The sequence below is a fragment of the Pteropus alecto genome, unplaced genomic scaffold (genome assembly GCF_000325575.1).
Source record: "Pteropus alecto unplaced genomic scaffold, ASM32557v1 scaffold210, whole genome shotgun sequence".
Lineage (NCBI taxonomy): Eukaryota > Metazoa > Chordata > Mammalia > Chiroptera > Pteropodidae > Pteropus > Pteropus alecto.
In genome coordinates this window covers 2,225,599-2,244,026 of record NW_006431288.1, presented here as the reverse complement: position 1 = coordinate 2,244,026, position 18,428 = coordinate 2,225,599, and the positions used below count along the sequence as shown (strand labels likewise).

Here is an 18,428-nt window from a genome sequence, read left to right as displayed (position 1 = left end):
ATTCCTCACTTTTCAACCTTCAGGTCAGATAGAGAGGGTGTGCGGTGTAGATGCAAGTTGGTGGTAAAATAGTGAAATTCAGCTGACTTTTTGTGATGCTCTAGAAGAATAAACTTCATCACAAAGTTTTTATATTTGCATTAAGTCAGTGCTGCTTTCCAACCTGTTTGATGACTCTGAGCTGAGGGGTCTTCTGATAACGGGAAATTACACGGAAAACTCCCTGATAAGGTGACTTTGTCAAAAGGCCTTATTGATGGTGAACCTCGTTAATGAGTTTAGGGGCTTCAATGTCTGGACTACCTTTGGCTGGAGCCTATGGATTGGGAACTGCCATCATGCACATTAATAGAATTTCATTAGTTCCATGGAACCATGTCACCCATGCAGCATCTCTATGATGTACTCTTCAGAAATGCTCTCTGAGTTGAGGCTAAAATACTGATGTCTGTTTGATTAAATTTGGAAAATGCTGCTTTTTTCCCTTTTAGAGATTTAGCATGTAAAGCTCTGGGCACCTCCTGCATTAAAGAACAACTCCACCTGCACCTCATTCATCTTTGTTTGACCCAAATATTCTAAACTTATTTCAATACATACTATCACTTTTTAATGTATTTTAAAAAGAACCCTGGACTCCAGAAAGCTGGCAATTGTAAGGATTTTCCAAATGCCACACAAGGTGAATGCTGACAGAATGATGGTGGGAGTCGGGTGGGGCAGAGGTTTTAATTGCCACCCATAGGTCTGCTGAAAAAAGCAGATTTATGACACATCCTTCATGGCATTTCTTGTCACAAATGCCAGTTATTTCACTCTTAAAGTTTGCTTTTTCTCCCAGTTCTCATCTTAAGATGGCTTAAGGGGAAGAATCCAGGGAATTAGACAGTAGCGATGAAGTCAATTGCAAAATCAGTTCTTGCATCCTAATCAGAAGAGTGAGGAGGTCAAAAGGGGAGGAAGACTGTTTACCAAAATGATGCCTGCTGTGCGCTGAGAGCCTGGCTTGGGAGGGGTGGCTGGGAAAGCCAGGGAGAGCCTTAGATTTGCAAAGCAAGGGAAGGAGTGGCATCTTTCTAATCCTGGCCCTTCTGTTCACACAGACAGATATCTGCCAAAAAGCCAAAAGGACTGACAAATGTGAGGGGCAATTATGACTATTCCTGTGTCAAAGATGTCAGACAGATCAATCACTCTAATCACAGCTCCGTCCAATCTGGGATCAAGGGCAGCCTTCCCCTTCCCAACCCTCTTGGATAAAGCTGAGCTTTATTTTATGTGCTGGGTAAAAGGGAGATAGAATGTGATTTGGAAGCAGTGATGGGACAATGGGGCAGCAGCACAGGCAGGCCCTTCTGGGCAAACTGGGTGCACTGTGTCAAGGAGGGGATGTGGCAGGGCCAGGTAGTGAAGGCGAGGTACTTAAAGCTATGGAATTTTCAGAATAAAAGGAATTTATATTCTTGACAATTATCTGCTAAACTCCCTCACCTTCCCCTCACCATCACATTCAAGAGTGCTTGTTTACATGGGAGATTGGGGTGGGGGGAAGCGGTGTGATTTGAAAAATCCTAAGCTAACTGAATTTGGTGAGGTATGGAGTTTCCAGTTCTCCCCAAAGTGACTGGAAATTAACCCGGTGGCCTATAGAGAGAATCTACAATCATTGAGGGATAAAGTCATCACTGGAGGCCTGAGGCTGGATCCCTGCTCACTTGTTTGGAACTCTTCTAATCACAGAACTGGGTCTGTGAAGGTGATGGTTTATTTGCTTCCTTTACTTCTTTCTGGCACCAATATCATTGCCAATATGCAGTGAATGCATAGCAATCTGTCTCGCATGTATTAGTCCTTCAATAAATAGTTGTTTAATGAATCAATGCATGAATGACTATGTGGCTTCTGTCAGGATGGTGGCTTGAAGAAATATTTCTTAATCCAGCCAGACAACATCTTTTGACACAGATGGAGCACTAGGGCATTCCCCATTTTCTCTATTAATTCTCTCTCTAAAACTGATATTATTCAGGATCCCAAAGCCTATGATTCTACTTTTATAAATATAATTCAGCTTCACTTATGTCCCAATGCCCAGAAAAAGGTTCAGAAATGGTAATATTTTACACTAATCCAGTGAATAAAGTATTGAAATAGCAAATGTTCCTCTCTGGACTCTTTCTTATTACACCCATTTATAATCCCCATAGTCAGTTCAGGAGATATCACCGAGGAGAAAAAATTAAATGTCACTTCAACATCTTAAAATTCTTTTTTTTTTCTGTCTCAGGATATTTCCCATTACAGAACGAAACATGAACATTTTTTTTTTCATTTTTTCCCCCTATTCCCAGTATCTACTTTCATACATGTACTAATTATTCTCCCCTCATCCCATTCTTCTCTCTTCCTCTTCTCACTAACCCCTGCCTAACTACTCTTGATTTTCTTCTGCTTTCCTTTCTGAACCTTCCTTCCCAAGTCTTCTTCCTCTACATGGTCCTTTTCCTCTTTCATCGCCCAGCTCAGGGCTCTGTCTTACCAAATAATGTGATGCTGGCATTGGTGTGGCCCAACTTGTTGGAGGCCACACAAGTATAGTTCCCATAGTCATGCTCAGAGACATTGAAGAAGGTGAGTTTTGAGAGGAAAGGTCGATTTTCCACTTTAACTCCCTTCTTCCCTTCAACCAGTCTGAGGCAAAGAAAAGAGAGATAAAACAAGAGAGAGAGAAAAAAAAAAGGTTAGTTTTCTTCTTACAGGAAGAAGACAGACTTGAATTAATGATTGGCTCATCCCCCCTTTCTGACATTATTATAATCACATTTTCCCCCACTCAACTATACAATAAGTTCACACACAATATAATTTTATTTCTCTGTTTTTATGTATGTGCCTGGAGATACTTGTGACACTATACAGACATTCACCTCCTAGTACAGATATTTAAAATCTCTGAAGGCAGGAGCCTTCAACAAATATAATATGTCAGCTGTGTGACATTATTCACACAGTATGTGCTCAAAAGTGTGGACTTAATTGATGTTGATGATGGTGTTAATGAAGATGGTGATGGTTATGATGATGGCAACCTTGAAAATGAAAAACCCCAACTGTAAAGAAAAGAACAACCTGAGGTGCTTGAAGGAACAATGTTTTTCAAGCACCTGGGTAATAAAATTTTCCTTTAAGGCTTGAGGCATTCTACAGATAATACCTTATTCTGGGCAGTGAATAGGAAATAAGAATCAGGGATTGTTTTTATATTAGGGAACTCTGAAAGTCTTGAGAGAGGTAATCTGCCCAGAGTTTCATAGCAACTCAGTTCAGGAGAGATTAGAGATTCCTGAGAATATGACCCTGCAGAGCCAGTCTCCCTAAGCAATCCATTATGGCAGTCCTATATGCTGCAAGGCTTGTATTGGTGGTAGGGGCCACTAAGAAATGTCACAAATAGATATTGGGGAAAACAGTTAAATATACGTATTAGAACCATGGATTCCATTACTGGGTAGAGACAGAGGGTAAGGGGAAACCTACTTGAGGAGTTAATAGGGCCACATCCTCCATTGTAGGAGGTTGTTAGCATCCATTTCTATTAGAATTGCATGTCTACATAGAAATTATGAGACTGATTCTCGTTCTTTTAAAAACTCTAGAATCTCCTATTTCAGAGAATGGGCTTTAAGCCAACCTTTTCCCTTCCCTGAAACAATCTGTCTTCCTTGCCCAGAAGCTGAGTCTATGCTATGGCAAAAATGAATATTTGTAGGAGAAATAAATCTTTCTGAATGGAGGATCTCAGGGAACATGGTCACAAACTTAAGCTGCCTGTTTAGAGCCTGGCTGAAGCAGGATGGGTAGAGTGTAAACCATGTCGAGGTGGATACACATTGGAATAGACTCAGGGGACACGAATTGGGGCAAATGACTAGTGTCAGAGTCATCAAATCGAGAAAGCCAATAGTTAAGGCAGAAATAGAAAGCGAAGCCCAGCAAGACAATGAAGAGAAAATGCTTTGTAAACTATAAAATGTCATTCAATATAATATGTTTCAATGGAGTTAGACATTGAGTACTCCTGCCTGTCTCTGGGTCACAGTAGGTTTTTGGCATAGAGGGCAGCTGCTTTGTCATTATCAGAAGGTCTAATCTCTGTAGGACTGCAGAATAATTCTCTCCACTGCCAAAACTTACAGCAACAGTGACCAGAAGGGAAAGCCAGGTTCTGGCTTTAGTTCTCACTCAACATCTGTCTCCAAGGAAGTCAGAAGGTTGGTTGGAGGAACTTGCCTTGCTTTTCATTATGCAGATTTTCCTCTGGGAGCCTTTCTTTCTCAGAAGCTAGGGGCAGTGAACTGGCCAGATTCCATGAACTTCATTAAAATGTGAGCACTGTCCGAAAGGAATGAGGCGTCCGGCTGTGCTGCCAGACGCCACAGTTATATTTCCAGCTTGTTATGTAGATATTGATCCTCTAGGGGGTGCTGTCCAAAGAAGGTTCTGCAGCCCACCCATCAGGAGGTTTCTGAGAGCTCCTCAAGCTTATTGATCCCATTTGCCATTTTGGTGCCATCCTGGGCTGGAGAGGAAGCCTTCACATCAGAACCAAGCTGTGAATTAGATTTCAGCTCTGTAGTGGGGAGAGACACTTACCCGAAGCAGTTTCCTGCTTGACAGCTCTGAGATGTCTTTAGCTAAAAAAAAGGGCCAACTGTACTTTGCACCACTTTGCAGCTTCTAGGATGACACACTTGCCTTTTCTCTGTGTGGTCACACATTGTCCCATCCCACACCTGGCTTCAGTTTCTTAATGAACCTGTAGATTTTTTATTGGCTCATGTCCCCATGGATGGGTGGCCCTTATTAACTATAGCGTTCCATTTTCTGTCCCTTTGATTGATGACACACAATGGCATGCAATTGAGTGGTGCTACTACATAGTCAAAAGAGACTTCTACCCTGAATTTTGAGAATAATGCTGTCCGCATCACACAGAGTTCTTTGATTTGCCTCAGAAGTCCATTCATCTCACTAGAAATGCGAGCTAGGTTAGAGCTGACCTTCCCCCAGGCAGATATAAAATGCTCTCTGAGACCTGCTTGGAAGAGGTTGCCTGACAGCCTTAGAGGCATAAAAGGACTGGCCATAACATAGACCTAAGAGACAGAAATGTTCTTGTTGAACTGGGTGCCAGGAGGACAGACAACTCCATTTGATGGGAGAATACTGGAAATAAATAAATGAGTAGCAAGTGGAAAACTGACCAGAATTAGTCAAGGGGAGTAAAGGAGCAGCCATGAGAAGAACTCAGACAAAGCAAGAATCAAAGGTGCCTGAGCCAGGGGCCTCTGAAACCCTCCATGGTGATACTCTCTGGCTTTCACCTCCTGGGTACCGGCGTGGACTGCAGACCTTCCATGACATGGCGGTCATGCAAAGCAGAGCTCTCTCTTCCTTTCCCTCACCATTGGCCATTTTTTACTATAGCCTGTTCTACTTTCCTCCACATATTTTAAGATTCTGCTTTCCCACATATTTTACTTATATTTCTCTTCTGTAAAGAATTAGAAAAATAGGACATAGCTGATTAGTTTTCTTGAAGACCTAGACAATCGAGGTTCAGGAATCGACCCAAAAGATCCATAGTGTTTTTGTTAATGACCCTTTCTTTCTTTCTTTTCCTTCTTTCTTTCTTTCTTCCTTTTTCTTTTTCTTTCTTTCTTTCTTTCGTTCTTTCTTTCTTTCTTTCTTTCTTTCTAATCAGACTTTCATACAGAAGGTCCTTCAATAAGAGGGAGGAAGGGACAAGTGAAGCAGGATTTCTAAGAAAGATAACCATGTTTATTTACTGGGAAAATACTACTCATTTTGCTTAATTTTGAATTTTTGGAGAAAGGGGGAAAGCCAGATACTTTCTCATATTTCCTTACGAGCTTGCCTTCCTCTTTCTGCCTCAATTCTTTCATCTATAAAATGGGCTAGATGAATACAGTACACCTAACTAAGAAGCTGCTGGAATTTGTACTTAAAGATGAAAAAGCACTGCTTCTCTTTGAAAGGATTATAAGACAAAGAACTGTATGATGAAGTGACTTGGTTCTAAACAAAATTTAATGATTGATTCAGAGACTAGAAGAGCTTTTGGTGTCTGACTGACCTCATAAAGAAAGAAACCCAAGCACGTTGTAAACGATTTAAGTCACATGGGCAACAGTTGTACCCCTCCTGGCCTTGAGCTGCTTACACTGCCCTCCTACTTGTGATTACCCTCTTTGTTGCTTTTCTTTCTCAGGTTCTCAGCCTCCGTAACCCCTTCCTCCTTCTCCACCCTACATATACCTCAGGCCTTTTTTGCATCACCCCTACCTCATTTTTGTGAAAGTGTTCCAAATATAAACAGCTCTTGCACATTTATTTGTTGTTCATCCATCTTAAAATAGCTATCTGATAACAGCAATTATCATGTTGCCTGGCTGTACTAAGCTGCTGAACTCTGTGCTAACATGCCATTTGATAACTCCTCGCAATGACAATCTTCAGTGATTCGCAACAAATATCCCAATGGTGGCTGCAGCAATGAGTGAGAAAGGAATAGTCCACTCTCTCTTTTCCTGCAGTGCAGGAATAACCTGGCACAAAGGGATGGCTAAACAGGGTCATGGATGGCTATAAACCAAAACTTAGTGTCTGGAACTCAACTGAGACCTCTAGCTACAGCAAACTTCTTAGCCACTCTCAGCACCCCGTAAGCACTCCTAACGCCTTAATGCAAGCCTGAGAATGTGTTAAAAATAGCTTCTGCCAGAACATATTATTTTCTTGGCCTGTAAAAAATCTAGTCCTTAGAATGCTCCTGGTGGCCTTTCCTGTGAGATTTTGCTTTCCTAAAAAACAAAAATATTTTATTTTGGGTCTGTTGTTTGGGAGTGCTAATTTTGCATGGAAACATTAAAAACAAAGCTGAAATTCATTAATATTAAGAAAAGACTTGTTTGTATATCATTTCCCCCTCATATGTAGGGGAATTCAGAAGAGGATGTTTCAAGAATTCATTTGCAACCATCTGGAATCAAAGACCTGGAAAAGCTTTCTTCTTCTTTGTGGGGAAGGGTAGGGAGGGTGTCTTTACCTTTTGTCATCCTTGTACCACTGGAATTCTGCGGAGGGAACTGCTGAGGCTTCACATTGCAGTGTCCCCTTTTGTCCTACAGGGACGCCTGTACCCTTAGCTTCTGAAATGTATGGTGGATCTGCAGAGAGAATACGTCCCATAGAATTTGAAAAGCATTCTGAAATGAATCAGGCTGCCTCATTCACTGATTTTATTTTTCACTCCCCGCTCTACCTCTGCTTACTTGAACTGACATGTTGCTATACAAATTGTCCCAGAGAATGAAACCAGTCAGTGTTATTCAAAAGAAAAGCTTGGTCTTTCTAGCACATAATGCTTCTGTTCCCCTCTGGACAAAGGTGGAATGACCAGGTATTCAGGCCTATTTCCTGCTTAAACTTTTTAACTTTCATAGGATGATGCCAACCCATCAACCCTACACTCCACGGGCTGACAGCACCTTTAATCAGCCTTCTAGAATTTCTGCACACCAGGTTTTTGCCAGAGTATATAACCTCAGACTATTCAATCCCCATCAAAAACTCAGTTGCAAAAAATAATATTTATAGAGAATTGCCTAAAGGATATGTAGATCAGGTATTCTAAAATGGATTCCTGAGTCAAGCCAGACGAAACTAGACCTATATACTTTTCCTGCATTCATTTGAAGTCTTTACCTAATAACGGTTGGCAATTCCAACAGTTTATAGTGAAGTGTATTGTGAAAAACAGCCATAACAAACTTGCCAGTCTATTTAATGCAGAAATGTTGTATGCAATGTTATTGACTATATCTCAAAGTACTCTATTTGTGGAGACCCTAAAGATAAAATTCTCCAGGGTCTCAGTACTAGGAAAAGCAGTGTTTCTCCCAAGCAACTAGTTTGCTTTTACCTTATGGACGTAAACCTTAAAAGAGATGATGTTTCCTCTCTTTGCTTTAGCAACTCAAAACCGAATTCTGGATCCACATCTAACCACCTGTGGCATATATTTAATTGCTTATTCATCCATAGCTTTCATTTATTTTTCTAAATATGTTTTTCTTTGCTTATATTCTCTTACGCTTTAGATTGGTCTTTATTAACTGAAGTCATTTAAGTCCCTTTAAAATTGTGGTAGGGTACAAAAAATGGTAGCATGGTTAAACCTATTTTCTTGATTCTTAAAGTGCTCCATATTAATTAGGTTCAAATTGTAACAGAAATCAAAATATTAATATCAAGAATGAGTAATCATCAACACACCATATACTTTTTCTATCTCCACCCACCCAAATTTTGAAGAGACAAGACTTCTGGTTTTCCAGTTTAATTCTTGAGTTCTATACTGTCATAAGACTTCCCGGAATGATTACAGCAGAGAAAACTTTCAGAATGTCATAGAGAACTGAGTCAGTGTGCATAATGAGGAATCAAGAGGGGAAAGGGTGAGAGAGAAGTAGGGAAGTTGAATAGGATCAATGTCAGAGAGAATTTGGATGGCTTATCAAAAAGAACTAGTGTTCTAGAGCAGTGGCCTCCAATCATTTTGGATTGTGTCTCCATTAGTCAAAATTGGATTTTGAGGTATATCTTCTAATATGTGTATGGTTAACTATTTTATTTAAATTATGAATGTGACATATATCAACATACATAATTGTAAAAGGATGCCATAAAGTAAACATACCATAAATAGAAATTGTAATATTTCCTTTATCTACATGGTATTTTTGCTCTCCGGTTTGGAGATTACTGGTCTAGAGAGTGAGAACCTGGGGATGCCGTGAGTAAAGTATGGGAAAAAAATTGAGATTCAAAAACATGCTTACATAAATTATGCATTGAATGCCATGTAATAATTTTCTAGGAATATATAAATCAAGTTTGGGGTTATATTAAAGTACTTTCACCTATAATTTCTGTTTGTTTGTTTGTTTTTAATTAGAGTTTGCAATTATTCCTCTTGAAAGCAGAGAGTAGACAATGATACCAGATTATTTCTCATCCTGAATCAGCAGTTGGTTCTGCAGTCCACTTCTTTGTTATGGCCACAACAGCAGCCAGCCTCATGTACATACAGGGTTGGGACTCCTGAGACCACTTACAGTTTACGGTGACCTTTACTCTCCGTACCACTGGTGCAGCCACATCATTGGAGGCACTGCACTCGTAGTCCCCGGACTGCTCTCTCGTTATGCCCTGGATTTCCAAGTATTCATCTTCACTCACAAAGCCCACAGCTGCAGGAAAAAGTGTGGTGAAACAGGAAACAAAAAAAAAAAAGAAAAAGAAAAACACGACAGGTCTAAACTTAGCAAACAATATAGAAAATGTCTATGTCTGCAGAGAATTGTGCCACTTCTTTGTTCAGATTCTTAAGAACTATGCCTATTCACTCTTCCTCCTCTCTTCTACCACTTCCATCACCAACGTTTCCTTAGTTCCCCAGTGGACCGGCTGAAATGCCTGTGTTCCTACCTGAACTAAACATAGTCGCTAGAGAATTCCTGGTCCTCGATAAGTGATTAATAATTTTGACATTTACACTGCCTAAATCTTACCAAGCACTTGGGCTCTGAGATCTGAGTTAGGCACTTTAGGTGAATATTAATTCTTTCTGATCTCCCAGTGTCAGACTGAACCTTGAAGTAAAGAGCTAATGACTGCATCCCAGACCTGAATCAGTTAAAAAATACCACAATAGCAGTTCCACACACATATACACACACCACAAAAAGTGATGGAAACATCAATAAAATAAATGTTAATGTCTGTTTTTAGAGTTAGACACTCAATTAGATAAGGAAAAATCAATTTTCTAAACTTCGATCTGCTAGAGTTCTTGGGTATGTGATCCTGAAGACTAACCAACAAGACGGATTTCAAACTCTAACCACGAACATGGCAGAAAGTAAAAATCAGGAAGACATGGCTGCAAATCTTACTGTCACTTCATCCTCAGACTTAGTTTCTGTTTTGAAAAATTATGAATAATAATAACTCTCTACCTACTAGATTTCCTAAGGTCTTGCCATGAGCATTTGATTATAAAAGACCATGACATTAAAGCCTAGAAGATGGGTCCATGGTTCTCTCTCATAGTCACCCTTACAGAAAGACAATGGACTGCAAAAATATGTGCTTTCATCCTGAGATTATCCTCCTTCCTGTGTTAAATGAAGTAATCAACATGATGATATATTTTATCATGCAAACTGCGATACTTTCAAGAGTGAAAGGGGGTACTATTACCAGTTATTATGGAGCGATAAGCATTAGTTGAGACTGTCACTAGCAACTGAGAGACATTTTTCCAGGCATAATATGCATACAATCCTTATATCTCAGAAGATTGTTTGGATGACAAATAATAATAAAAAAAAAACTATATGTATACATGAAAGCACTTGGAAAACTCTCATGTACTGTACTCCTGTTGCTTTAGTTAGTAATTCTGTAATCTGCCTGGGGGCACAGACTCAGGTGGAATGAAGCTATATTAACATGAGTGGCTCTGCATGAGTAGAAAAGGAAGCAAAAAACATTTCTTTCCAGGTGATAAAACTCCTCCATAACACCACATGTATCTGCTGACCCAAGCATGAAAATCACAACAGTAAGAAACTAATATAATACAAAGAATGATATATGTGGTATATAAATTATAGTTGTATTTGTTCTGTGACATTGTTAAGGTCACAATTTTTGTCACAATAACAATAGCAGCAATAACAATGACAGCAGTAATGAAACAACTACCTTGTAAAAGAGGGCCACCACCTGCCCAACTCTGCCACCAATCTTTGGACATGAGAACTCTGTGCTGCCAACCAGTAATAAGCCCAACCTAAGCATTTCATCATGCACTTTCATGCCACATGGAACACATATTATTTATGTGCAGAAATCCTCTTGCCCCTACTACCTACAGAAGAGCAAAAGAACAGCCTGTATCTACTAAGGTAAGCAGCAAGCAAGAGTTACTAAATTCACAGGAAGAACCAAAAACATGTTAATAGGTAGAAAACAGGGCCAAAAAGTACAGAATGTGGAGAGGACAATCAGCATTAACACATAGGAACTCATAGTACCAACCAGTAAGAAACTTTTAATTGTCACAGTAGCGTTTATTGTTATTGTTTTCTAAGTATCTGTAGGAGAAAAAGTACTAACTTTTATTTGAAAAAGGGTGGAGAAAATGAGGAGAAAAAGTTTAAATGCAGAATGTGTAATTCCTTTTATCTTGTTGTTTATTTGCTACCAGACTCAAGCCTACATTTGTCAGATCTTCCCCCACTAGAATGTTATAATTACTGTGAAAAGCATCTCAGAGACCAGTGTCACACTTAATATTCCCATTAATTTTAAATGGTAGTCCTTGGTACATATGTGTGGCAATTGGTGTCATATTTTAATTAGGCTTGCCCTACACCATCTGAAATTAATAATAGCTTGAATTACCAGTGTAATTTATAAATTAACAGTGCCGTAGCATTAGGAAATAAATTAGTTCTGGACAGCTGTTTCTGGACTGAGCTCTAGTGTCAGAGCAGTGACTGGTAGGACCTTGGATCTGGAAAGCTGTGTACTATGCCATCAAAGCAAGGAAACAAAGCGGCCTAGGGTTCTCTGGGTCTCTGGGTCCTCTCTCCAACTAGAGACCAAACATCTGTTTGTTTGGTTGGTTTTTTAACTTATTATTAGTTTCAAGTATACATTACATTGGTTAGACATTTATGTAATTTATAAAATGATCCCCCTAATTGACCAAGCAACTCTTTTAATTCTACCATCCAAAGATTTTCTTGTGTGACCACAGTAAGATTTACAGGCACCCAGCTTGGATGAGATTGTTATAAGGACAATCAAATGGAGAAGCAAGTAGTGGGGTTGCAGTCATAGACTGAAATGCAAGTTCACAAATATTAGGGTAATAACAATCAAGAGCTTATCAAGTTTTCTGTGAAGATGTGTGTTTAATGTATGTGTAACTTTTTATATTAATATCAGAAAATCTTATGTAGGGAAGGAAGTTGGACAGCTTAAGATTTGGGGAAGGCATATGTTCTCCACTGATCCAGATTTTTTATCACCAGAGGGAGGGGATTTATACTTAGGTCATCTTGCAAATACCACTGAGGCTTAATTTTACTATCATGCATTCCCCAGACCAAATGTAGAAATATGGAAAAACTATAATGACTCTATTACTCACCAATTATTATATGTACATTTTCTGATTCAATTGGATAAGGCACGTGAAAAGTAATTTGTATATAGTAAAATGCTTTATCTATTTTAGCTTTCATTGCCATTAATTTCATCTTTCTCCTCACATCTTTTTTCTCTACTAGAAGCATAGATGGCAAAACCAGAGAGAAAGATAATCAGTATGTACATAACAAATTAAACTTTGAACTACAAGAAATGAGGTTCTTATAGATGCTGCCTAAGATAAACAAATAAAGAAACAGAACGAAAACGAAACAAAACAAAAATTACAAAACTGAAATTTGAATTTATAGAGTTAATGATTCAAGAAAAGTTTTCTTTTAAGACCATTTGTACTCTGGGTATGAAATGATCAATGCTTTATCACTCCTATGAAAAACTTACAAAAAATATTAGAGAAAAAAATAGATCAACAGAGCATACTTTTTAAAGTGCTAAAAGAAATTCTTGTTGAAGAAATATCAGTGGGGAAGAGGCAAATCACTTGATAAAACCCAATGAAAAGAAACTCTTTGTGGTCAATAGCTTCTCATTTATAAGCCTTTTCTAAAGAAAACACATCCTTGAGTGGAAGTGGCACAGTCATCTTCCTAAAATATCCCCTTCATCATGACACACCTCTTCAGACACTAAAAATGGTTTTCTATTTTCTGTAACATCAAATATAAACTCCACATCTTTATCAAAGCCCTTCAGAAAGTAACTCCAATCTACTCATCCAAGTTTATTTCATGTTAGTGCTGTGAGGAAGGCACGAAGAGAAAGTTTGGGATCAGGTAAACCCCGTTTTCCACTTTCAAGTTTCATGACGTGTTAAGTTACCTAACTCCTCTGTGCCACCATTTCTTATTCTCTACAACTCAGAGTAATGCAACCCACCTCTAGGTTTGCTTTGAGAATGGGATGCAGCTGGTACAGGGAAAGGCACAAGATAAGTATTTTTATAGGTGTTAGCTGTGACAATCATCATCATCACCACCACCACCACTACCAAAACTTCTTAAAAATGCAACTGCTATTATTTATTTATTTTTATTTTTAAAAATATTTTTATTAAATTATAATTAATATGCAATGTTATATTAGTTTCAAGTGTATCACATAGTTATTCAACACTTATATACCTAGTGAAGTGATCACTGTAAGTCTAGTAATCTTCTGACACTGAACAAGGTTATTATAATATTATTGACCATATTCCCTATGTCATATATTATATCCCCATGACATCGATTTTATATGTGGAAATTTGTAACTTATTCTTTTTTATCTTTTTTGTCCTTCTCCCCACCTCTTTCCCCTCTGATGACCATCAGTCTGTTCTCTATGTCTACGTCTATTTCTGTTTTGTTTTGTTTGTTCATTTGTTTTTTAGGTTACACATATAAGTAACATCACATGGTATTTTTCTTTCTCTGTCTAACTTATTTCACTTAGCATAATGCTCTCTAGGTCAATCAATGTTGCAGAAAATGACAAGATTTAATTCTTTTTATTAAATGGCTGAGTGATATTCATGTATATATCAAATCTTGTTTATACATTCATCTAGTGATAGATAGTTAGACACTTAGGTTGCTTCCATATATTGGCTATTGTAAATAAAGCTGCAATGAACATAGGGGTGCATATATATTTTGAGTCAGTGTTTTCATTTTCTTTGGATAGATATTCAGAAGTGGAATTGCTGGATCATACGGTCGTTCTATGTTTAATTTTTTGAGAAAACTCCGTACTGTTTTTCATAGTGTCTGCACCAATTTACATCCCACCAACAATATACTACCACAACTCGTAAGCCAGGCCATACTATTTTTTCATATTGTATGAACATGATTATTCCTTTTTCATAGATTGATACTATGTTCTTTCTGTTGTATTAAGCAAACACCACCTAGCTTTAAAGTTCTAATTCTTCCGTGAAAACTCCGTTATGAGTTGAATTGAGTTCCCTCCAAAAAAGATAAGCTGATGTCCTAACCATTCGTATCTGAGAATGTGAACCCTATTTGGGATCAGGGTCTTTACAATGGTAATCGAATTAAAATGAGTTATTAGTCTGAGTCCTAATCCAGTGTGACTGGTATCCTTATAAAAGAAACAATTTGGACACAGATGTATATGTACACAGGGGAGAGGATGTGAAGACACACAGGGAAAAGATGGCCATGGGATGCTGCGATACCTCTATAAGCCAGAGAGAGTCAAAGATTGCTAGGAAACACCAGAAGCAAAAAGCACAAAGTAAGATCCTGTCCTATAATCTTCAGAGAGAACATGGACCAGCTGACACCTTGAATTTGGACTTCTGGCTTTCAGAACTGTGAGACAATATATTTCTGTTGTTTAAGCCACCCAGTTTTTGTTACTTTGTTGCGGAACACTAGGACACTAATATACTCCCATCTATCTCCTAATTTTCAGTGCCTATGGCTGTCTTACACATAGAGATCACTTGTTTATCTAGAAGTCATCTAGTCTTTAGAATCATATAAAAGTAAACTAAAAAGCTTAAAAGTCATTAATGGTTATATAATTCCATAATTTCTATACTAGGACACAGACTGACTTCAGTAGGATTCCCTAGAACAATTACTTAAATATAATTTTCTATATCCCACCATACCTATAAGTCAGAATGTTCTGGGATAAGGAGTTTTAATAATTTTACCAGGGAATTCTCATATATTGTCAAGTTTGGAAATTACTAATTTTGTTAAATCCCTACATTTTTCATGTGGGAAACAGCAGTTTAGAGGGATCCATATCTATATAGTACCAGAGCACACCAGGTCTCTTGATGTCCAATCCACAGCTCCCACAATTATAATAGCGTTTTCCAATGATTGTTTTCTGCTATATTCACTGGTCTTATTTTCCAATGCAATTGAAACTCTTTGACAGCAGGGACCAAGTCTTGGACTTGGCTCTTAATACACCTAGGAAAAATTTACATAATTGAAATGTGTCAACTTCTTATTAATAAACTGATTGACTGATAGACTCAGAACTACTCAATTAAAAAAAAAAAGAGAATCAGGGACCCTATGCTGTTCACCTAATCTTCATGTAACTCTATTCCCACAACAGTGCCATTTCTGGTAATTGTTCTTAGCATAATATTTATATTTCCTGATGATAAAAAATATCATCGCTATTAGTGATCTAACAGAACAGGTTTTCTTTAACTATGTGATTTTAAAAGGTTTATTGAATGTTTAGTACAATTTATATTTAGTCTTGGGGCCAATTATTTCCTCGGGGAAATGCATCCTTAATTTAAAAATGAAGATCAATGAGGAAGTATGATGTATTTAACAGAATTTGTTCTACAGCCAACTTTTCAGGAACACAGCTATTTCATTAAGTGGAATCTGACGTCAAACAGTGAAATAAAGCAAGTTGGAAACGTGATTACACCTGCCCTCAGATCCCCAAAGGAGTTTCACATTGCCCAATGGGCTGAACTCAGCAGTTTACTGCCAACTGAAGGACAGAAACTGCCCTGTGTTAAGTCATACCCCTTTGGAAGAGAAAACCCCAAGTTTCTGAGCTCATAGATGGGGGATTAAAAGCCTTTGTAACTGAAAATAATAATAGCCACAATTATCATTTTTATCGCACCCAAGAATAAGCTTGTCAGGAGAACAGCTGTAGTTATTGGAGAGGAGAGAACACAGCTGTCTCCTCGCTTAATATTTTTATGGCATTTATACCAACTTAGATAAAAATCATTGGACCTCAAAAAGTGAAAATACAGAACTTTGAATCTCAGAATTTGAGAGTTGGAAGGAATTATTTTTAAATTTTAGTTAAAATACTGTGACTGGCTTAGTACTAAACTAGTTCTCTTGCCTAGCTCCCTGTTGTCCTCTTGGTTTGCCTCAGGGTGTTCCTGTTAAACTCAGACTGGGCTTCAGGGACAGCTGTTTACAGGGCAGGTCAGCTAGCATCTCTCCAGATGCCTTTATTATGAACTGAATAGCATAGGAGGTTTTGTATTTTGATGGTGCAAGACATGGTTCTGTTAAAATGCTGGGATGTTGGGTGGACAAGAACACAATAAAAACATGATAGGGGCGTGCTTATTGTTTGTCAGCTCCAATCCTCACAAACCCAGAAGGACTGGTTTTGAAGTCTGATGAATAAAGTGGTAAGGGCCAGAAACTACAGAAAAGTTCATGGGAGACATTAGAGTTGGGTAGCACTGCTGTGAGATCCAGTGTCAATACCTGCCAATGAACTGGGGAAGTCCTTCCTTATGCCTTGCCCCCCAGTAACTCAGTGCAGTCTGGAACCATGCACACACAGCCAACAACCATTCAAAACAGAGCCTCATTCTCATTATGCCTGCAGAGGCAAAGGTGGAGGACTTCATCAAGTGCGGCAATGGGGAGAACATGAGAAGACTTGTATTTAAGTACATGGTAGGGCCTCCAAGAACTAGACAGAAGAAACTGCAGTAAAGCTGAAGTTTAGGGCCCTAAGAGCCATATAATGTGACACTGATGCGATCCTTGGGCTGATGAATCGGGCTGGGGACATACATGTGAGCTACAGACAAAATCTAGACAGTATATCTGCTGTAGCAGGGTGAGACTATCAATGTTAAAAAGCATTTCCAAACATGATATCTACATAGAATACCCTCTGAGGGTCTGATATTAGGCTAGAGCAAAACAGCTCTCAACAGCAGTTGCCCCTGGCTGCACTGTGGGGCAGTGCTGAGTTCCAGCACTCTCACATTGGGCCCTGTTGAACTAATTAGCTGACAGTTCACTTCTCCGTGCTTCAGTATCCTCTTCTGTTAAATGGGGGAAATAGGCTACTTTATTGGGTTACTGTGAGTGTTAAATAAGTACATATGTGTAAAGAACTAAGAACATAGTAAGCCCTCAATAAATGGTAGCTATCACGACCACTATTCTTAACCGATATCACAACTCAGTTTGAGCACATTTTAATATACAAGATCCTTGATACAAGAAAATCTCAATGCAGAAATGAAAGAATAATCAGATCTCTGCTTTTCTAGTAGGAATTTAATAATAATAAACTTTGCAAAGGATTCATCTCAGATCCTTCTACTCCCTGAACTTAAAATAGGATTTGATTTACAAGGGATACAATTTCTAAGGATCATTTCTTCTAAGAAAGCCCGTGTAGCTGCATCGCCCATATGAACCCGCTGAGGGCTTGAGAAATGTCTCTAATTTCAAAGCTAACAATAAAAGGATATACATATATTTGATACATTTTTTTCTCCTTGACTTTAACTTTGGATAGAGATAGCATGGCTGGCAGAAAAGAGAGTGACGATTTCTGTAAGAATGAGCAAATTTATAAAATCTCTTTCAGGAAAAAAGTTCTGGAAGGCCTAAATCTGCTTTCGCTTGTTTTAGAACTGAGGTACAGCCTCAAACAGTCAACAAGAAAATTACTTTTGGTATCAAATATAGAGCCAGGCCCTGTGCATCTCTCAGACATATCTCTTCCCTTAATAATGTGACACTGGTTGGGGAATGGGACAGGCTGAATTGTTCTGAATAGCTGGTTTCCATAATATGAGCAGAATCTCCTTTAAACATGTTAGTGTCAGTTGCTAGTAAGCCAGGAGCTAATGTCCTAGAGTGCACAGCAGGTGGCGGTGACCCCATGCCATTACATGCCTGCAAGTCTCAGATTTGTATCTATTTCATATGAACTCTTATACCTGGGAAACTTATCTCATCATCTCCCTCAGCTTTCTGTGAGATGTGTAAGAATTGGTTGTTTCTGAGCTCCTCCAGTTTGTCGCAGATTCTTTTGCATCATGTCCTACACACAGAAGATAGCATTCCATAGATGGCTTCAATGCCCACTGTCTTCTTTGCTTAAGATGGAAATGTAAAGTGATAGCTTAAATATTCATCTATTAATCTGATCCCATTATAAAGCCATAGAGATTCAATATAAATATTATGTAAACCGATACTAACTATAAATTGCATGTCTCCTTATCTTTCTATCAATCAAAATAATAGCAAAATACTTAGCATAGATTCTGGCATATTTGATAGTTGAAACTGACTATGTATATGTTTGAATGTGGATGACTATTC

General features: G+C 38.4%; 1 protein-coding gene across 3 annotated transcripts in view; it reads right to left on the bottom strand.

Moving 5' to 3' along the window:
* Positions 1-18,428, bottom strand: part of NTM (neurotrimin) — a 390,145-nt gene that overhangs the window by 12,559 nt on the left and 359,158 nt on the right. For all 3 annotated transcript variants that reach the window (XM_025039581.1, XM_006905790.3, XM_025039582.1), the window contains exons 4-6: positions 9,201-9,335; positions 7,130-7,250; positions 2,540-2,691 (exon numbers count right to left, since the gene is read on the bottom strand). In XM_025039581.1, the coding sequence (XP_024895349.1) occupies positions 2,540-2,691; positions 7,130-7,250; positions 9,201-9,335 (408 nt within the window). The remainder of the gene's footprint in view (positions 1-2,539; positions 2,692-7,129; positions 7,251-9,200; positions 9,336-18,428) is intronic.